The 22132-nt window shown below is 41.5% G+C and overlaps 1 protein-coding gene across 3 annotated transcripts in view; it reads right to left on the bottom strand.

The window, feature by feature from the left end:
- Positions 1 to 1184: 1184 nt before the first annotated feature.
- The window catches only part of mib2 (MIB E3 ubiquitin protein ligase 2), a 50048-nt gene continuing 29100 nt past the window's right edge, over positions 1185 to 22132 (bottom strand). For all 3 annotated transcript variants that reach the window (XM_065961101.1, XM_020635320.3, XM_029277624.2), the window contains 12 exons: positions 21905 to 22009; positions 21005 to 21167; positions 20241 to 20374; positions 18917 to 19065; positions 18183 to 18339; positions 16519 to 16673; positions 9680 to 9806; positions 9241 to 9501; positions 5370 to 5548; positions 5071 to 5264; positions 4368 to 4433; positions 1185 to 3908 (listed from right to left, as the gene is read on the bottom strand). In XM_065961101.1, the coding sequence (XP_065817173.1) occupies positions 3667 to 3908; positions 4368 to 4433; positions 5071 to 5264; positions 5370 to 5548; positions 9241 to 9501; positions 9680 to 9806; positions 16519 to 16673; positions 18183 to 18339; positions 18917 to 19065; positions 20241 to 20374; positions 21005 to 21167; positions 21905 to 22009 (1932 nt within the window). In that variant the 3' untranslated portion in view covers positions 1185 to 3666. The remainder of the gene's footprint in view (positions 3909 to 4367; positions 4434 to 5070; positions 5265 to 5369; positions 5549 to 9240; positions 9502 to 9679; positions 9807 to 16518; positions 16674 to 18182; positions 18340 to 18916; positions 19066 to 20240; positions 20375 to 21004; positions 21168 to 21904; positions 22010 to 22132) is intronic.

Below are 22132 nucleotides of genomic sequence, written 5' to 3'. Positions count from 1 at the left end.
CCCTCAGAGAGGACGTCACCGCTAAAGCGCTGAGTCATATGCCAAAGCCATCTGAGCTGTAAGACAATTAGGACTAAGAAGTGGCACACAGCAGCATTTAACTGGAGACGCTGCACTGATACCAGTGAGACTAAATGAGTTACAGCAAACATAGACCTGCTCCGCTGCTGTTTGTCTCTACAGGGGAGAATCTGAAGGAGCAGGTGAATGGAAAAATAGGTCAGGAAATGATGTCATATGACAGATCTTTAGAGATTCATTCTGATGCTCCTGTCATTTCAAGATTTAAAAAAAAGAAGCCCAAACTGGTTATTTTACAAATGCTTAAAGGTGCATTGTAATAACAAACATATGCATAAAGACTTACCAGATGGCAGGGGATCAGCATTTTAATAAATGAGACAAGTGTACAGTTATTAAGGTATTCTTCATCGTAGTTTCAGCTGTGTGCGAGCATGTGTGAAAAGTCAATACTTATCTCAGGCACTTTATAATATCATGACGTGGTAGTGGGGGGAGTTCACACAGCATCACACTGAGGTCACTAGCGCGACATATGGAAATATGATATGGGTCAAGTGTTATCACTTTGCTTTTCCTGTAGTACAGCCAGGGTCAGACTGACAACATCCAGCTCCGGCTGTTCTAGTCTGCACCACGACTGTATAACACATGGACGTCACCCTGAACCTGTCATTTCTGAAGAGGGGTTTTGAAGCAGAAAATGGCAGTCGCCGAATTGAAAATGTTGAGTTTATGTTACTTTCTGTGAGTCTAATAACTGACAAAGAGATGGAGCTGAGGCCGGTGTTTAGCCTCCTAGCAAACAGCTTGCCACCTGTCAGTGAAATGAAAATCAAATGGATATGTTAAGAAATTCCTAACATAAGAGATATTAGCTATTCAGGTCAAAACTATTTCTTAGTACTCGTCTGTAACCCGTTTTTTTAATGTTGCTGTAAACATTAGCATTGTCACATAGGATCAAATGGGGACTTCTTAGCATTTGGAGTAAGCCTCAAGGTTTCCTCTTGCTCTAGACCAACCTTTTGTTTCTCTCTTCTCTGATCTTTTAGAATTGATCATCCACTTAAATCACATTTAATTTCCCTGCAGAAGTTTCGAAACAACAAAAAGGAATCAATCGCAACTAAAAAAAAAAAAAATAACAATCTTACACCGAGTCCTTAGAAAACAGTTCCATATTTATTGCAAAATATTTTTGTACAGAATACAACTGAAAAAACATCAACAGAGGAGGAATGGACAGTAAGGCCAACATCAGAACTCCAAGAGCTGAACTGTACAAACACCGAGAGTAACATTTGCTGCTTTTATAGTGTTTTTATACATGAATTGGTTCCCGCCCTCACAGCCGCCTCCTTTAGAGGGAGAAAAGAAAGAACTCAAACATCTTACCCAGGTTTCTGAAACATTATTGCCTTTGCCTGAAAATCCATCTAAACTCTGAACACCATCGCACAATCCTTAAAATGTTTGAATTGTATGTAAGAAACTTGTCCCTTGATTGATAATGTCTCATAAAATATAAATATATTTACTTGTAAAAAGCTCCAAACAATATAGGACTGGTAATACTCTCAAAGTGAATGTTGCATCACTCGTCACTGAGGTCATGAGGAGGTTCAGAGCACTACAGCTAAAGTTAGGATGCTAACACCATTAGCTTCACTGCTAACACCAGGAACCAGGTGTGCTGACATTAAAACCTCTGATTTCAAACTAAACGAAATGTGAATGTTTAAGTTTAGTTTCCTTAACACTGCTGGAATAACTGAACCCTATTTTGATCATGGAGGGGTTGAGCTAAGTGTGTGTAGATAAATTCGGGCGTGCATGCCCATGCACATCCTCATGCGATTTGGCACTGATGTAAAAGTTCTTTCCTCAAAGTAAACCTTGTGGTAAACACCTCTCAGCCGCTCCACCTCCAGCTTCTTACATCTTTTTATCTTTACACATAAAAAAGGCAGAGTGAGACAGGATACATTTTTTCCCAGACATTCAAATGTACATCTTTAACATTGGCTCTCCCAAAATTTGGGATCGAAAAAACGACAAAAAAAAAACCCCAACCCCTTCCTGTCTCTGGAAGTTTATCATAGAAAATAAAAATTAAATAAAGATTAAAATAGTATATTTTCTTTTATGCATAAGCCCTTCAAGAAAACACATCAAAACATTAGAAAGGATGATGATGTACAATCCAGAACTAGAGAGGAGAGAAGGAGAGGGTTTCTGACACGACTCGAGCAGACGTGGAACTAGAGGTGCAACACAACTACATCATGTTTTTGCCCTTCTGATTCTACATTTACATCTGGTGAATCAAACACAAAAACATGGTATCCTCCTTTAAACCCAGTGCTGGTTTTGGTCTCGACACCCGACAGACGGTGGTCAAACAAGCGAACCAACACAATTGCTCTCTTTTTAAAATTCAACACAACAGAAAAGAGCTAACTGCTGGATCTGGGATGCTTTGTGTGTAAAATGTCCATTTGGTTGCAGAAACTCTCCTGCAAACATTCATCTCACTAATACAAATGATATTTTGAATGTTGGACTGACTGTTTCTGCGGATAATTTGAGTGACTTTGCACACATTTTTTCGACCTTTTCTTCACTAAAACAATCCTATATCCACTCTGATATGCTTCCTGTTTCTTACGGTGGGTGTGGTCATTAACCTTTTATGGATATCACAAGTGCTTTCAATGGTTTGATACCCTGAGTAGAGGACATAGGCTTGGGGTGAATTTCAGTACAAACAAAAGTATTTTTGCCAAGCAAACAACAACTGAAAAAATGGACATTACTACGCAACACCACCTTTCACACATAAATAAAAAGTTGTACTTATGGGTACAATAAAAATCACAAATGTAACCAGAGAGAAATAAAACACTGACGACGACAAACCACCCATGACGACACAGTCATTTTCAGCTTTACAATATGCATATCTTCATGCATATATAGTGTGTATTTCCCCTTGCATACAGGCGAGTGGCTGGGGACTATATAGAGAGCCTTTAGTTATGCCAACTCCCTCTGCAGAGACTAACACTGATTATTAAGAGATTGGTACAAATGAGAGCAAACATAATTCACGGGACGGGCCGAGGAGACAGGGACTGACTTTGCGCAGCCTTGTAAACAGAGGAGGCCAGACAGCCAGAGAGGATGATGGGTAACAGACATCCACTTAAAGCAGCAAAGAGAGGACAGATCACAGAAGGTGGAGGCTGAGCGGGCGTAAGGGAAAGAAGAATAGAAGGACCTTAATTTCTTCCAGCTAACCGATCAGAGTTTTCAAAGTCACCTCGAAACTTCCCCTCGTCTGCTTCCCTTCAGGGCTCGGCGGAACATCAGTTCTGACGCTGAAAACTACTTAAGAATTTATCGACAAGTTCCTGTCTGTGCTGATCAAGAGGGAAACTTGTGATAATGTAACAGTGGACTCTTAGAGATGTAACACAGGGTCATGAATAAAGTTGATTAATGAGAGCTGAGGCAGGTGAGCAGGAGGGTGTGACAGGCAGATAAAGGTCACTGTGTCTTCAAATGTAACAGCTGCCCCTCCCACTTCTCCCCACTCTGACATCCTCTTTGGGTGTGTAAGATCTGAGAGGACAGAGAAGCTCAGACGAATAGCTGTATGCGCTCTCTGATGGTCTGCCGGCAGATGGGGCAGGTCTTTAGCGCAGCGCTGCAGTCAATGCAGGAGGCGTGTCCGCACTGGAAGACCAGCTTGATGTGGTTGTCGATGCAGATGGGGCAGGTGATTCGCTCCTCCATCTGCCGGTAGCGAGACTGCAGCTGCTCCAGCAGGTTGTGCTGCTCTGAGTTTTCGGTGCCAGGGCTGACGTCCACCTCTGTTTGGTCTGTGGAGGGAGGGTCATCAACATCAAGGAAGAAATCATTGACAGGAATGTAAGAACCCCTGCTATAGTGGATTGCCAGTTTAATTAGCAACTGGCCAGGGATACGGTATCATTATCATTGTCTGAAAGTTAAATAAGTGTTTGTCCTCGACACAGAGGTGCTTTTATATCTGACACCTGAAGTCTACCGGTCTGTGCAGGCAGGACTTCAATTGAGCTTTAACTGGGATGTTAAAACTATATAAACACGCATAATGTATATTTTGTAAATAAATAATTATTTTATAATAAGTCATAAATGGATATAAGGGCAACAATAAGTTGCAACACAGAGAAAAGGATGCATACAGTACATGCATAGAGTGAGGTAATTATTCTTTATTTTTTTAATCTGCTAACTGTGATCCTTTTAATAATGCATCACAGAAAAGCAAAAAAAAGACAGAGGGGTTTTCTTACCTTGTCTAATTTTCTTGGTGATTGTGACTTGGCATTTGATGCATTTCTTCATTCGATGGGCACACTCTGATAAGACAAGGACAAAAAGGGGAAACGAGAGTATTAATAATGTGACGAGAAACGAAACGTGCAGCATGAAAGTTGTTTTAAGGTCACGTATTATTCTCCTCTTCAACAAGTTTAAATAAGTCTCAGAGCCCCCTAAAACATGTGTGTGAAGTTTCTTGTTCTAAATCCACTCTGATCCTGTATTTGATCATGCTTATAAACCCCTCTATTTCAGCCCTGCTCAGAACAGGCTGTTTCTGTGTCTGTACCTTTAAATATGTAAATGAGCTGTATCTGACCACGCCCCTAACTTCAGGGGATATTTCTCTGGCTGTCTTTTCACCATGCCCTATTTTTTTATGGTGAAAAGGCACTCATAAGGCAGAACAAACACCTAGCTGTGGGAGTGTCACCCACCTGGGGGAGGGGTTACTGCCCTTTGTGATGTCATGAAGGGAAAAACCTCCAAACAGCCTGTTGTTATTAACAATAAGTTAAAAGTGAAGAAGTCAAACTCCTACAAACCCTTAACATCCTAGTATTAAACTGGTTTCAGACAAAGCTGCCAAGGTGTTCAACTACCTCTCATAAACTGATATATTCATGTTGTGGGGAGAAATCACAGAGCCCTCGACAAACTCAAGCCTCCACCTACCTTCACAGGCCACGCTGTGCTGGCAGGGACAGAAGAGAACCAGCAGTGCCAGCTCAGAGCAGATGAGGCATTCACTGGGCCCTGGCGGTGTGGGAAGAACCAGGTTTGTCATGGTGTTTGGTGTAGTGTGGACCCTCCGAAGGCTCGCGCTGCTCAGGCCCTGTCCACATGTGATGGCCTGTAGACGCTGCAACCTGTCAGTGGACACACAGCTGTTACGACCCGTCATCACACCTGGAGCGCTAATCAACTCTAAAATAATGAAGATGAAATGAATCCCGGCTATTACAGACGCCTACCTGTGTTTCTCAGAGAAGCTCTTGATGAGCTGCATCATGGTGCTGTCTGCCACCAGGTCCAGGGGGCTCTTGCCCTTGTGGTTGGCATAGTTGATGTCAGCTCCTTCCTGCGCTAGAAAACAAGCAATCCCGGCGCCGACGCTCAGCTCGGTGTTCCCCAGAAGACCTGAAGCATTCAGCTGTAGACAAACAAGATGACGCAGGAAACAGAGGGTGGAAAAACACAAAAAAAAGCAAATGGAGTTAGAACAAATAGGATTTTGATGCAGACCCTAATCTACAAACATTTGTAAGAAGATAAGAAGTGAGAATACTTAGCAGTCAAGGACATGGCTGATTATAAAAAACAAAAAGGGACCGGTAATTGAATTAAAACCAACACAATCCGGCTCAGGCGGATACATAAACCGAAATCTAATCAGCATTGAAGAACTCCCACAATAACTCATTTGCTGACAGCGGGCAAAACAGCCCTGAGCACTTAAGTCTGGCCACCTACAAGGGATGTGTATGTGCGTGTGTGCATGTGTGTGTGTGTATCTGTGTTGGCTTGGCAGGTGTCCAGGATGTTGAGTAGAGGCCGCAGTGTTCGCGGTCATGTAGACTGGAAAGGACGTTCTTCATTGGTGCAATGGAATCAACACAATGTGATGTAACAGTGATATAAGTGCTGGTATAAAAAGTGCTGCACAAAGCGCAGAGTGAAGGATTCCTAATGAGGAATGTTAGCACTGCTGAGTCAGCGGCTCTTTTTGAAGAATGACGGAGATTAAAAGAGAGGCTGCGACATTATAATCCTGATCTTTGTAACCATTAACAACTACACAATCTGGCGACCTTCAGCATGTGTTAAAAGCTGCTCTTATCCTTTTTGTTCACAATGTGTTAGATTATGATGTGTCAAGGGAGAGGTGTCATGAATAGAGATGAATGAATCCACCGAGAATTATTACTAAACTCTGAATTTGCTCAAAACTAGAACCAACATGCAAGAGACTTTTCACTTGATTTACAGTTTTGAGTCTCCGCTCTCTCTTCAGCAGGGACAAAGAATATTAGATTTTTGGAGATATGCGAGAATTTCCAACTCATTTTGGCACACCGTTGTTACTGATACATGGATATATTTTAAAACTAATATCAGAGAGAGATGGTCTCTCTTTGGGTAGATAAACATATCATTATGCCTTCTGTTTGTGATGGCCCACAGACATGTGCAGACTAGAATGTAATGCCTTTTAAAGTGTACACTGTGTACATCTACTGGACAAGAGAACTGGGAATAAGATCTTAGGTTTGAAAAACATGACACTACAGGCTTCAGTCCCGGACTCCTGGCCTCATCTCTTTGATGCATGTCAACCCAACCCTCTCCTCTGCACATTTCCTGCCTCTCCTCTGCACATTTCCTGTCTCTCCTCAGGTGTCTCATTAAAGCTTAAAGGCCTGGAACATGATCTTTAAAAAAAGAAAACAAACATGCTATTTTATTACTCTGATGTATGTAAAGGTGTACACTGTCTTGGAGTGTGTAGTGATAGAAGGAAACCAAAGTCAATGTCCTGAGTAACGTGTCAGGATTTGCAGCTTCTTGCCTCAGCAGCTTCGCACACTGACAATGAAAAAGTTTTTGGGGGCAAATTTAGACTTTTAATTTGAAAGCCTTTATCGCACGTTGCAGGCAATGGCCGACATTATTATGCCTCCTTTCTGTAAAGTGTACAATTCTACACTACTCTATGCGTCTTACTTTCTTCTATCTGTGGAAACAAAAAATTAACTCCACGTCTGTCATAATGCCTCTCAAAGTGAGCTCTTTGTAAAAACTTAAACAGTATGACTTCATAGCAGCACTTCCTTTTCCCCTTTTGTCCTCAGTCTTTTAAGGAAGAGAGTTATGTGAGAATAAAGTCTGAACAGGTTTTCAGAAAAGAAATGTTAAGACTTCAATGCTTTTCTAAATGTTTTAGTTTTTTCTGAGGACAAGAAGCATCCTGAAGAAATTACTGCTTCAGCAAACGTATAGCGACACTGAGCTGCCCTCCTATCAGACGACTTTCTCCTCAGTTAACCCTCTCACTTCCTGTTTAGAGACTTTCCCCTCAGATAACCCTTTACCTTCACACTTCTGTTCCCTCCTCCTACCTTTCACTCCTCATTTACCTTTGGTGAAGCCAGCTGCTTTATCCTGGATTAACCCCCTGAATGTAAACCTTGCATTTATTGCGTGTGTTTTTGTTTACCATGCTTTCTCTGCATTTATATTAGGTCCACCTATCCCTCAGGTCTTTATTAATCCTGCTATAAGTCGGTTTTTACCTCCTTAAGACCACATGAATCCCTTTAACCCACATGTAGTCCTTGGTTACCTTATAAAGTCTGTTTACCTCTCCCTCATTCAGCCTATATTTACTCCTCTTTGAGCGTTTCTTCATCCTTTAGTCCCTTATTTATTGAGGATTATCTCTTTTGTAACCTTTACCCTGTTTACACACTTGTCAGTCTGTGTTTAGCCGGGATACTGTCACATGTTTACGTCTTTAGAAAGTTGTGTTGTCCCTCTTTGGCTCGTTCAGTCCAAACAATACCGAGAAGTCAGAGGTAATGTGTCACTAAACAGCTGCAGTCACATGAGAACACAACAACAAAATATCGACTACAAGTCAGGAACCATCAAATGCATCCAATACTACTGCTGCATGTGTTTTTGGAAGCAATTAGTCAGAAAGCTTGGTGAAAAATATACATGAACTAAAGTTACCTTTCCTCTGAAGCACATAAATAGTAGTAAGTAATTACTTAGTCAAGAACTGCAAACAAGTCAGACCTTTAATTTGCTAATTTACCAAAGGCCAGTCATTCAACCTCTTCTTTAAACCCACTTTCAAAGACCTGCTTTTATGTGATGTCGTCTACTTATTTCTTTTACCTTTTTTGAAATCTTTTTAGCCCACCTTACCGTATTTCTTTTATTCTTCTAATTACTTTATTCCTCAATTCATTTTATTGCTCCTTTCGATATTATCCTTCTTCTTTTTAAGATTTATTTTGTGCCTTTATTAGAGAGACAGGACTGTGGATAGTCTGAAATTAGGGACAGAGAGAGGTCGGATTTGAACCCGGGCCGCCCGCTTCAAGGGTTACAGCATTTGTACATGGGGCGTGCGCCCTAACCACTCAGCCAAAGGCGCCCCAGTTTTATTCTTTTTGAATGGTTTTTATTTAGGTTATTGCTTTTCCTGATTGGCTTTTTTGTCTTTGAGTTTAGTTCCTTTTGGTTGCTTCTGTTGCCTTTGCGTTTTCACTGACTGTAATCTATTTAATGCTGTAGATGTTTTATTGTTTATGTCAATTAATATTTAATACCCTCCTCTTGTAATTTGTATTTCATCTCTTTTTAGAGCTTATACACATGCCTGAGTTATTATGTTGCCTGATTTCTGATGATTGATGATGTTCCCATTCTGAAGTTGGTCAGGGTTTCTGTTCAGGCTCTTTTACTGTTACCGGTAGCTTGTTGTCGTGGTTTTTTGTCGTTGTTTAGGTTCTTATGCTTTGTTGTTATGTTTGTTTCTGCATGCGTCACAGAACTCTGTAAACCCTTGAATAGCTGGCATCATTTTTTTATAAGAGCTATACAAATAAAGTTATTATTATTGATGAAGTTCAAACTTAACCAAAAGAAGCCTACTGTATGTGTTGTCAAATATGGACACCATACCACCTCTTCATATTCAGTTATTGTGATTTGAAGGTTTGGTAGTTGTTCTCTTGACCTTAAGCTCCGGCTCTAGAAGATGTACCAAACTGCTTCCTCCAAGAACAAAATAAAAACACTAAAATAAAAAAAGTTCTCTCGGGGGATTCTCACCCTGCAGTAGAGCGACGTGGAGGGGCAGCCCTCACTGCTCTCCTCCGTGCTGCTGGTTCCCACGGGCGGGCTGAGCATAACGTTGGCCAGTTGCGGGCGGAGGAGGGCAACATGCATGGCCGTGTCGCCGTCTTCATCCTCCATGTTGACGTCTGCGCCCTCGGTCACCAGCAGCTGCACCAGCTCGGTGTGACCCTGCGTGACCGCCAGCTGCAGCGGCGTCTGGTTGCGGTTGTTGCGGATGTTGATGTCGCAGCGTCCCTGTGGAACAGAGAAAAGGGCAGTGATGTTTTTTTCTCCACAAGATAAAATAAAGCTTTTCACCTTTTTCACCAAACACACAATGTGTTTGTAGTATTCAGTATTCATCCTTAACTCAATAAAAGAAGTCATGAAAACAGATTTCAAGGACTCCGATGTGCTTCCGTCTTAAACTCACCTCCTTGATGAGGATCTCGGCGACGTCACGGTGGTTGTTGAGGGCAGCCAGATGCAGTGCAGAGAATCCATCCTCCTTCTTAACGTCCACCAGCTGCCGCGCCCGGGCCAGGATCTTCTCTGTGGCCCTGCCGTCAGGACAAACAACACGAGACTCAATTAGGCACAGTGCACGACACTCCTCCTGGCTAAGGCTTAAATTAAGAACACTTGTATCTGCGATAGTCACCCTGGATCCCTTTCCACTTTAACACGAATGGCTGAATGTTGCCAAATAAGTATTTCATTTGAACAATATTGTGAACTTTTGAGCCAGAGGGAAAATGCAGCCTTTGTATGTGGATTTGGTTTGGTACTAATCGGGCCACGCAAAGGTACTTAGAAAGCTGCTTTCTGAAACAAATATCTTCATTAAAGGGTACTTAACTTTATTAGTTAGCAAATATTCCTAGAGTGGATAACATTTGCAATCTGTGCTGAAAGTATTGTAATCCAAGGATTCAGGCCGCTCTATTGAACAAAGCACATGAAAAATGCCACTTTTAAATCCCCTTAAGTGTTCTTTTCTTTTGTTATGGGTATACGGGGAAAGGTTATAAACCTGCACCAACAATTCTGTGATAACCTATATGGACTCCATAATACGGGCTCGATGAAAAGTATTCTGGTATGGTCCGCTCTCATCCCCAAATCTTGATTGAAGCTTTGTATTATGCACATGAATGTAATCAGACAAAGCAGAAGCACATCTAGAATGAAACCATACACAGAGCGTATAACATGCCCAAAGCATAACCCTCTAAAGCTCATATTATCCTCTGCCACAGTGGACTTGGCATGAGACGCAGCTGCTGCAGAGCTGCTAACAAGCTGATCTAACAAGAAAACACTGAGGCACCACAGGCGGCCAGTTCTCACTAAATACAACTGAGCGACCTCCTGATGTTTCTTTAATTCTCACCTACCTCAAATGTTACAGGTCAATTGTTGCTTGGAGCCGAAAATAATAAAATAATCCTCTCGTCTTAAAAGCTCACCATAATATTAAGTATTAAAACCAGCATAGAATATGTGCTATGATGCTAAAATCCTTCAAGGTATGAAACTTTAACCACCCTTTACGGCGTCCTTCTGTCAGATTCAACTTTGCTTTCTTTAATGTGAGGGTTAACGCGAGGTAGAGGGTCAGTTTCTCAAAAGATAAAGCCACGTTCAGTCAGGTGAGACCATTAGACCTCGTCTGTGTGTCTGTTTCATGCAGCGGGCCGTGCTGCAGTGCGAAGCAGGGCTGCCCTGTTGAGTTGTCCTCTGCTCTATAGCCGAGCCTGCTTTATGACGTGTGAAATTGAAGCCGACAGCCTTAGTGAGCACTGAGCACCCAGGAAGCTGGCATGCCACCGTGGAGGCTGCGGTGCCACGCGACCCGACCTTTCTTTGGTGGACGATGTGGTTTCGTTTTAAATCTTAGCTCTGCTGGACTTCTCTGCTTGGGAATGCTGACGTTGCAGATGTCGAAAGTTTGCATTCCGTCTAGAAAGACAGAATGCAAAGAAAGCTTCTTATTTATAAATAAACTAGAGGATCATAATATAATGTTCTGGAGAAAAAAATCATCAACGATCAATACATCTAGTAAAGGCAGTTTTAGGCTTTGTCGTACTGTATCAATTATGTAAAAAAAAAACTCTATTGGTTAAAGATCCTGTATTAGTTTCATGGTATTGGATCTTATTAGATATTGGTGAATGGATTTTTATAGAGGAGGGTGAGCAAGACCCCTCCACCGCTCAGCTCATCAGGGTTCAATTACGCTTCACCAACCCGCTCGCTCACTGTGCACTATTGCTTTCCCTATCCCAAAAACACTACACCTAAAATCCTCAAACAAAAATAACAAATCTATCATTTCTGTAGCACACTGTCACTGAAATGTGAGAACTGGAAAAAAAATACATATTGTCTTTCTAGTATCAGATAGTATGGATTTTAAATGATAGCATTTACAGGCTAATTAAAAGCAGATAGCTGATTTATTTAAATGCTTTTCAAAGGGTGTGACCGCTGCAGGCCTGGGATGCATGGTTTATGTATAGTCACATATGCTTGGGATCTCCTCTGGGTATATTGTGTGGACTCAGGCTGTCGGGGAGAATTTGCGTTGGAGGTCATTGGTACCTGCAATGCAGCTCCGTGGTGTGTGTGTGTGTGTGTGTGTGTGTGTGTGTGTGTGTGTGTGTGTGTGTGTGTGTGTGTGTGTGTGTGTGTGTGTGTGTGTGTGTGTGTGTGTGTGGTGAAGGTATTGATGGTGGGAAATATTGTCTCCAGAGCGCCTTCATTAGCTGAAGCGCTCGCCCTCACAGATCTGAGGCAGACATATCTGTGTGGTCTGTGTCACCTTTGTCCCCACTACGCCTCGTTCCTCTGCTTGATTTCCATAATCGTTACTCCTGTGTGTTCATGAATATTCAGACTTGGGCTGACGTTTGGAGGCAGTTTGTACAATCATGCCTTCACACACACACAACAGCTAGAGGGCAGAGTGGTTAGGAGTTTTTCAGACGACTGAAGTCATCATCCGGTTATTTTGGGGATTTCTTTCTTCCTATTTTGTAACTTGCTTCTGATAAAAGCAGAAGAAATGCACCACAAAGAGGAGCTATTCTTTGCCTCTGTACAAACAGCTTTGAGAGTGTGTGTTGAATGAAATCTATCTGGTTTGTGTCCGACAGTTTACACTGTATTGTCAAAAGGTGCTTTGCAATTCCAGAAAGACAGGAATAAATAGCAACAAGGAGGGGTTGGATAAATCCAAAGAATAGGTGGAAAAACCAGGAGACATCTGGTGACAGTGAGGAGAAACAACGAGGCTATAAGCTGCGATTTTACTGGAAAGGGGGAGAAATTCAGCCAAGTATCGCTTCTACTCAGTAAATACAGCAAACAGACCAACCACCCAGTACAGTACATTCATTTGCCTCTCTGGCCCAGCTGAAAGGTCCAGAGGAAATCTGGCTTTTTGCCTTGTTTCTTTTCTTTTCCCAGGACTGTTTGTGAACTTGGCCTCTGGCCCTCTTTTTCCATTTCCTCACAATAAATAAATACTTATAAACAAAACGTTCTCATCTTTCTGTCACAAAAAAACAACATAGGGCCACAGCTGCTCTCGGGAACTTTCAACAATGTCACATCAGGAATAAAACTTTTTCTAATGGATGCTTTACTTTGAAACTTGAGGCCAAAGAAGCAATCCACTAGCAGTCAACGAGGTGGAAGTCCACAAATATAAACTTCAATAAATACAATGAGTTTTGAATTTACAACTTCAAGATTCATCTTAGTTTAAAAAGCAGATAAACTGTGATTAGACATGTTTTCTCTCAATCTAATGCACAGTCCAAGTGTATATTTCAGCTAGAACTGAACCCAAAACAAACGAGTAAAGCATTAGAAACCACACAGCACCTGGACTGCATCATTGCACCGTAGGCCTGCTGATGATATATGGTTGAACTGGTGAACCGAGCTAATCCTGAACACTGTAAATCCTGCGTCTCGACTTTTGGCACGGCCGCTGATGTCAAGCTAAATGAATGCAGCGCAGTGCAGCCTAAACTCCCAGCGCTGCACATATGACACTCGCCAGAACAGATTAGACATTTATTAAATGAGTGTCTACCGTGGCCTCCACTGCTGTTCGTTTTCCTCTCGCGCTCGAGTGATTGCTTGCCGGCTGTCTTTTATTTTCCCCTTCTCAGTCGACATTTGTCCACATTCTGTGGTCCTGACATTATTATTTGTTGTAGGATCATTTTCAGTGGCTACAGTAGGAGCTTTAAGTGGTCTGGTTAATGGAGTGATGAGGAAATGTGAAGTTAGGAGGTAAGAATTTAGCACTGGAAAAATGTATCGACTGCTCGTTTTTGACTGTTTTAGTAGCTGGCAGACTGGTATAAGTAGATGATGGAGACGCTGTAGAGAAATGGTACTCCACTCATAGCCTAGAAAAACTTTGCTAATGACAAAAACAGGACTCGGACACCCTTTGGGATACACATTTTCAAGATGTTTTCCATCAAATCACACAAAATACAGAATCTCTGAATGAAGTGGCATTCCTTCAGGAAGAAGATGTATGTATGGCTCTGCTGCCGTTTTTCATCCTTGCCTCCTTTCCTTAATGGTACCTCTTTAAAAAAAGAAAGGAAAAAAAGAGGCAAGGACAATTTTCCATGACATGATTTTTGTTATATTTGGGATGGAAAGTTCACAAGAGGTTGTAAAAGTCCTGGAGCGAAAAAGCAGGAGCCTCCACATGATCAGGCAGATGTGGTGCACTGTGAAAAATATGAACTCTTAGGAAGTCACTCTGAGTCGTGAGAGACTGACTCTCCTATTCATATTTCAAAAAGGTGGTAAAAGTTTTATTTCCTTGCTCTTTTTGAAGGAGCCTGCCTCACTCTGACATGTTGGCAGAACTCAACTGCACTGGAAAAAACTCCACGCTAAGTGATTTATTACAAGATGGTCATACAGCATATATGGGGGTGGGGGGGAGATAACTAATTGAACTCTTTTTTTCATATTCTCAGTATACTTTACCTTACCACTGACTGCTCAGCGATTAAAATCCTGGCAGGAAAAAAAGGACACATATTCTTCATGAAAAATGTATTCATCTTCAAAACAAAAACCATGAGTTGCTAGTCATAGAGACGGAAAGCACCTGTGGCTAAAACTCCTCTTTGCATGTTTTTTTTTATGACAGCAATAAGCCAGTTCAAACTACAGTCATTTAATTTGTGAAGTAGTTTGAAAAGTGTTTGAAACAGTCAGGAAGCAGTTCTTTTCATAACTTTACAGTCCAGTCTTTTATCTACAATGGTCACTGAGGTGGAAATCTGCATGAGAACATAAGTAGATTGTCTTAATCCTTTGGCTACACAATCTAATTAGCTGAGACATCCTTGTTCACTACAATCATTTTCTAAAGTATATAAATAATGCAGTTTTTAAAATAAATTCAGAGCACTAAGAACTATAATAGAGTTCCCAGAAAAGGGCCCATTCACTTTTGGCGCCCTCCCTCACATTTCCAAGCTATTCAGGGTAAGTGGAGGCTGATGTGATGCAACATGAACAGAGGAGGAATCTGGCACACAACAAAAAGGAGCCAGAGTTGTGTTTGAGGGATGAAACCTTAGCATTGTGAGAATGTTCTGTAATGTTCTGCATCTCTGCCTGATCAGTGCCCTCTCGAGGATTAGCTTTAGATTAAGCACATGCAGTGTCAACCAGCCTAAAAGCAACGCAGTCAGAGGACAATGCAGCCTTTGTGACAGGTGTCAGCGAGGCAGCCTTGACGTTTGGCCTCAAGCGCAGAAGTATCGACTCAAATGCAGGAGCTGATCTTTCACCAGCTCCCCATTGTTTTCCAAAGAAGGAAAAAATACCTGGACCCATTTTGAGAGGAATAGTATTAAACCTCCGGATTCTATGAGTTAAACTACTTGATATCCAGATCTCAGGCTCCACATGGCTAAAGAATGTCGGAGCTAAAAAACCTGGAGGACAAGTGAATGTGCGGAAAAAAAGGGGATGCAGAAGTTAATGTTGCATTTTTGGCTGATATTGATTTTCAGCCTGTTGACAGCAGCAGAATCTGTGTAGGAGATGAGCTCTATTTGTAACTGATAGTTTTGAGAATTGACCTTTGAATCCTCATTTTGAACACGCAGGAGAGATTCCCACACACCACGCACCGTCATTCCTCATCCTCACATGCATATAAGTTAGCAAGATGAGCAACAACCCTGACAGCTGGATTCATTTAGTGTACCCATATTTGAGGAAGTTTTGGGAGTGCACGTCTGGAGAAAATGTCTATCTTCTATCTGTCCGTGATGAAAAGTTCACTTTACAGGTTACTGCATAGATCTGTGTGATTAAAAACATTTTCGAATGCTCCAAACTGGCAATGATCTGTCCCCGCTATGGGATTATTAAGTCACATGTGAATGTTTCTCAAACTAAATTCCAGGTAAAAGCGTTGGAGCCATGATTACAATAGTTCTGTAATAATGGTAAACAGGAAAGAATCTCACAATCTTAACCGGTTTTTTTTTTTCAAAATGTGGGACTGAACAGACATAAAAACAGGTTTAACTGATTTTTACGCAGAGCACAGAAACTCTGCATAATACTTTCAGGGAATTCAAAGGACTGGGCCTCTCACAGAAACTTGTGTTATCAAATGTGACTTTAGCCAACAGTCTAAAACAGAGGCATACTCCAATCATATGCTGGTTGCACTTGTGTGTTCTATCTTTTGCAGTTACCTCACAAAAAAAGGAAAATAGTCTGGCTGAAGTTGTGGCTGAAAAGAGAGAATATATTTTGAAGCAAGCTCATGCTAAGGTGAAAGGTTTCTGCCCACTTCCTGATTAGCCAGCTCTACTCAGTTATAGCAGGTTTTTGGCTTGCTGTCCAATAATTTTTCCTTTCACACAACAGTAGTTTTACTGGGGCGCGAGTGGCGCAGTGGTTAGTGCATGCTCACCATGTATGGAGGATACGGTTTTATTCGTAAGCGGGAAGACTTTGATCCAGGTGGTCATATTTTCAGAATATAACTGTCGGCCCCTCACACTTCAGTATCATTTGGAAAGATCTGTTTCATCAGCCTTGAATCTAAAACATCGCTGTGATTGTCAAGGTGAGATGTTGAGCGCCTAATTTGTATGAAAATGTCCATGAACCTTTTTACACGTCTCACTGATTATAACTTTGTCATCATCCAGGTTTCCAAATGTGTCTGCTGCGGACCGTTTTCCGTAGACTCACAGTTTGTTTCCTTTGAGGGCAGCGTGGTGCAGCAGGTTGAAGCCTCTGTGGTTCTGCTGGGTGAAGTCAATGTTTGGCACCAACACCAGGATCTCGATGATATTGCGGAAATCTTTCGCAATGGCATCATGGAGCGGTGTGTCCCCATATGAATCCTAATTGGAGGAGAGAGAAAAAACAGAGCGAGTGAGGCTGTGGCCTAAGTTGGGCTGAGACTGGTTTTGCAGGTTTCGGAGTCGTTTCGACACTTGTTTAGACATGACGATGCAAAATGCCAAAGTTCTAATTTAATCATTTTTATGATGGCAGTTATATGAATCACCGTGTCTTAGTACAAAGCTGCAGACTGCATCATTAATCCCTGAACATTTACATCACATTAGTTTTATTTGTAACTACTGCATGATTTTGTTTACTAGAATTTGTTGTAAATCTGAAATCGAGACCTTATATAATACTTTTGGGTCCATATTTCTAATGTGCCTCGCTACAATGAGATTGTATACAGCTCAAACAAAAACAAACTCGTAGCGGCCACTCCATGCTCTTAGATGAGTAGCCGCTCTACTCAAGCAGAATAAATGTGCACTAAGTGAATTCCAGGCCTGGTTACAGGCATGTTACACTGTCTGCAAATGCTGTAAAGGGACACAAAACCCCCTTAATGCCACTGAGGGCCACAGGACAGCCAAGGTCGCACATAAATATTTGAATTTCTCTGTTTACAGCTGCTTTGAAAAGGGAGACACTTGAGTTTCTTATGTGCATAGTATTGACTGCCAAAGAAGCTCACTGGCTTCTGCCGACACACATCACCAGTTTGGTTGTCAACCCCCCGTCACTTACTTTATGCTAAATTTGCTATGATATAAAAGAAAACATTACGATAAAAGGTTGTAAGATAAAAGTATAAGTGAGACTACATATAACAGGAAAGGCAGCATCATAGTAGTTTAAAGAGTGGCCGTGGTACTTCAAAGTGCACCCTTTCTCTTCACAGAGAGTAATGTCCCATGATCGTTCTTCAGAAAGTGAGATAGCTCACTATCAATCAATGATGGTGATTTGTTCTTTTGAACAGTTATAAAGTTTTAATAACAAAAACAAATCATAATCAGTTCTTCTGGACTCCACTCAGATGTTTATGACAAGTCACAAGTGTAATAAAAATGATTATATAAATCCTGAGCTCAATAGTTAACAAGAAGGGGACTGACAGACAACCATAAATATTAATATATACTCATAAATATATATTAGAGCATAACTGGATCCCAGTTGTGAAATTACTTCCAGGAGAGCTACAGAGTCCATAAAGACGTTTTTCTTTATTAGCGTGTTGGGGCAACTTGTATAATATAACACGAAAAATCACCTGATGCTTTTTATATGTAACTTTTAAACTTAGGTGCCAACCAAACCATTCATCCAACCATCACATTTGACATAAACAGTAGCAGTTTGCTCATCCCTTCAAGTTTACCGCCGCAGCATTACAGTGACAGTTTAACTTCATTAGCACAGAGCTGGTTTTTAAGAGTCAATAAAGATGTGATCATTTACTTTAAATGAAGTGAAAGAGAATGAAGACAGGAAAATGGATGTTTCAAACTGGCTGTTATAGGGTGACACATTTTAATCTAGCCCAGTCTAGGCCCTCTCACCTGAAGGTTGACGTCAGCCGAGTGTTCAGTCAGCACACGCACCACGTCTGTGAAGCCCTTGTTTACGGCAATGTGGAGCGCCGTGCACATGGAGTTGTTCAGTAGGTTGACATTTGCCCCTTTGCTTAACAGCAGCCGTGCGATCTCTGCCTGATTACTGCACAAAGAGAAACCACAAACAGATTAGTCCTCAGTGTCATCCATTTCCATTGAGTGATTCAACATGTCGGAAAAATGCTTTCAATTAAAGTAACTCAAGCCAGTTTCTAAAATCTCAAATGTTTTTTTTTTCTTTCTGAAAACCTACTGGGAGCTACAAAAAGCTCAAGGGTCGCATGCTAAGTCAGACAATCTTCATCATTTTTAAACCCTGCCATTTTAGTCGCTTTGTTTACCACTACAGCCCGCAAGCAGTAAAAGAAAGTTATATATATGAACAAACTCCAGAGGAGATTTTGTCAAATGTTGACTTCCTGATTATGTGTTAATGTGGATAGAGGAGGGGATGTGGGTGGCTGATTAGACAACACTCTAATACTGTCCCTTCTGTGAATGGATTATCACATTACATGGAAAGAGACACGCAAGAGCTCTTTATCTACATCTATCAGTCTCCAGGATTTTCTAGAAAGCAGAGCTGAATCTTGACAAGGACACAAGCAATTTACATGATTAAGTGTCTTCCTTTGTATAATTTTACATTCAAATGTAAGTATCTATATGTGTGTCCTCACCCAAAGGCAGTGTAGTGCAATGCCGTGTCTCCATCTTCATCCTTGACTTCGATGGAGCCGTTGGCCTGCAGCAGGGCCTTCACGACCTCCATGTGGCCTTGGTGGGCAGCGACCTGCAGTGCGGTCTTGCCCTGGTTCTTTATATCCACCTGCCGAGAACACGAGCGTGGACCAAGATTGATTTAGAGGCGTTGACAGCCTGAACAACGACAGACAGAGCTGAACGCAGACTGACCGGAAATAATCTGAGCATGAACCACAACAGCATTAGTCATATAACTTACACATGTAATCCTTATTAATGGTTTAGTCATCACGGAGTAGGAATATTATTAGCAACATCATTTCTGATATAAACAACTATGATGAAATTATAAACAGAGTTACTATTTCTCTCAATATTTTAAAAAGTGTAAATCTAAGACATGACTTCATTTGTTTAGGTTACTCGTTCAATGGTTACTATTAAATCTATTGTATCATAGTCTAATAACCCAAAGTATATATTTCTATATTTCCTACTGCTATATTGTTTTTAAGGGCAACTAATTAAGTATTTCAGATGTCATAGCAATCTGTTAGGACAAGGCAAGTTTATTCATATAACATTTTAGCAACAAGGCTGTTCAAACTTTACACGAGACATCAAAACATACATTTAAAAGGATAAAAAGCAACATATCAGAAGAGAAAAACATGTAAAGACACTGTATGAAAAGCAGGATTTTCGTCAGTCATCGTCACTAAGTTGTTGTGGAAGTTCAAATTAACAGCTCATCACAGGAATTTACAGTTAACACCGATAACTGCCTGAAACTGCCAGGAATTGACGTAGATTGGCAGCATCAAGGTGAGAACGATATTATAACACCTAATAAAACTTATAAAGAAGATAAAAATAAGGATAAAAATAAATAAGAAAAAAAGACAGTAGAAAAGAAGAAACGGGCAAAAACAACCAGCTAAAGCAGAAGCTAAAGCCTATTGAGAAAGTTGTGAAAAGACGTGAACGTTGTTTAAAATAATAATGTGTAAGGGATGGATGACTATCATACTGGATGTTTTAGAAAAACATTCACAATATGTTTAGTTTTTGTAGGTTGGCTTAAGTTAGATAACTCAATTAATTCGATTAGCATCTACTTCAAAAAGCAACTGCACACTTGTGCTTTCAAACATCTTGACAGGGTGATTTCGGTGTACGGTAAATATCTTTTTTTTTTGCTCACTAAGTAACTCTGGGCCTTAATTTCTCTTGGCGCCCTGCTGAGAGCTCTTGGAACGAGCAGTGGACTGCAGTAAAGAGAAGGAGTGCTGCACTAACCTTGTCAGGATACTTCTGCACCAACTCCCGCACTTTGTTGGCACTGCCGTGTGCTGCCTCAATCACCAGCCGGCTGGGATTGTCCTGCTCCGTGGACTGAGACAGCAGCTTCTCCAACACTGAGATGACAGTACCTGAACAGAGATAGAAGGAGGGAGGGGGGGGGGGCAATAGGATTAATTTAGCTTAATCAATTTAATGTAAACAACATGATAAGAAACAGTGTCAAGAGTCCTCCAGAGGAGCGAAATCCCAGGACAAACACATGCCGGATAAGACGTTATTTTTTTCCAAGCTGAACTCAAAGTGAAACCAGGAGAATGAGTCAAAATGTCCCCCATGCGTTGTATTCTGACCCCACACACACATTTCCCACAAACATGAACACATTTCCCTCTGAAGCTAACCCATCCACTGACATAAACACATGCACACAACAGATTTAGTCATGATTAAAAGGCTGTAGAAAAGATGACAAATGTAGGCTGAGCTGCCAAAGCCTCCCGCTGTCAACATGCAGGCTCATGACAAGCCACAGAGAGGCACATTTCAGGAAATGACACCCTGTAGACACACTGCTGAAAAAGAAACAGACAGAGAAGGGTTGTGACTGTGGCCATGAGTGCCACAGTTGTAGCCTGTATGTGAAAGCATGCATGACAGAGCTGGAATGAGGGAGGGAGAGGATGAATGAATGCATGCAGAAAGCAAAGTTGCTGCTGTAGTGTTTTAGATGAGCCCCCTCGTCCCGGCAGAGGCCTTACTTCCAGAATCATTGGGGTTCTCAGCTGTCATGAGGTTGGCGTCCACCTCCACAGGCTGGGCTGAGAGGCACGCTGGGTTGAACGTCCATGTCTGACCACCAAACGCCACCCGAAGGTCACCATCTGCATAAACTTTTAGCACCTTTCCGACCTGGCCGAGCACCTGGGGGGGGGGGGGGGGGGGGGGGGAGAGAGAAACTGTAAGCGAGCAGTCTGTGGTATGAGCAGCTGAGAAAGGGTCTTTAAGTGGGCTAAGAATTTAGAGGTGAGATTCACAGTGACATAAAGTGTGACATCTAATTAACAATCTACATATGGTCTGTTCTGTACATGAGCAGTTTCTGAGTGTCTTCAATTTCAGGTAAATATAAGCAACTGCACATTCTGGGAAATGGCTCTGAACTTCCTCATATACGACCAATATTTTTAGAAAATAGGTCACTCTTAATTTAGGGCGTTGTCTGCCAAAAGAATGCTTAACTTTAGCAAGTGACATAGCTAGCATCATGCACACAGAGAGGGAGTACGTTTAAAATACTACAAAATCACAAAGCTGAGGAAAAAGTGATTGTTTTGAAAGTCTCAGGTCAGAGTTTAGTTCTGGTCATGAAATCACGAGTCAAGATTAGCAAACAAACTGAGTATATATTAAAAGATTCTGTGCTTACAAGTCTAAAAGCTCAAATAAAAGTTAAGTCACCAGTTATTGGTGAGAAAGAGAAAGTGCAGTTACAGGACTTAACTAGACTCTTTGGAAGTCTTTGTAAATATCTTGAAATTCATGACCTAAGTCTGAAAACAGGGCCTAGTCCTGTGATACATGACCACACTTCTGCCTCGTGCCTTTATAAATAATGCTTAATTATGAAGACTTTGTATTATAAGGCTTAGTGAGCATACAGGAGCCATGCTGTCTGTCCACTCTCCATGGCCGGCCTGCAGTCTCTTCACACTCTCCATGTCCTCCAGCACTCTTACTAGTTCTCCAACTCCAAAAGTGTTCACCTAGCGGAAAAAGAAATGTATTCAACTTTTAAGATGAGCTCAGAACCCGCAGATACTCCAACAACTCTCCAGTAAAACTGCAGTCTATTAAATGTGCAAATGCTCTGAAAGAAGCTTATCTGG

The sequence above is a fragment of the Labrus bergylta genome, chromosome 12 (genome assembly GCF_963930695.1).
Source record: "Labrus bergylta chromosome 12, fLabBer1.1, whole genome shotgun sequence".
Taxonomy (NCBI): domain Eukaryota; kingdom Metazoa; phylum Chordata; class Actinopteri; order Labriformes; family Labridae; genus Labrus; species Labrus bergylta.
The sequence above is the reverse complement of the archived record's forward strand: the minus strand, read 5'-3'. Positions and strand labels throughout refer to the sequence as shown.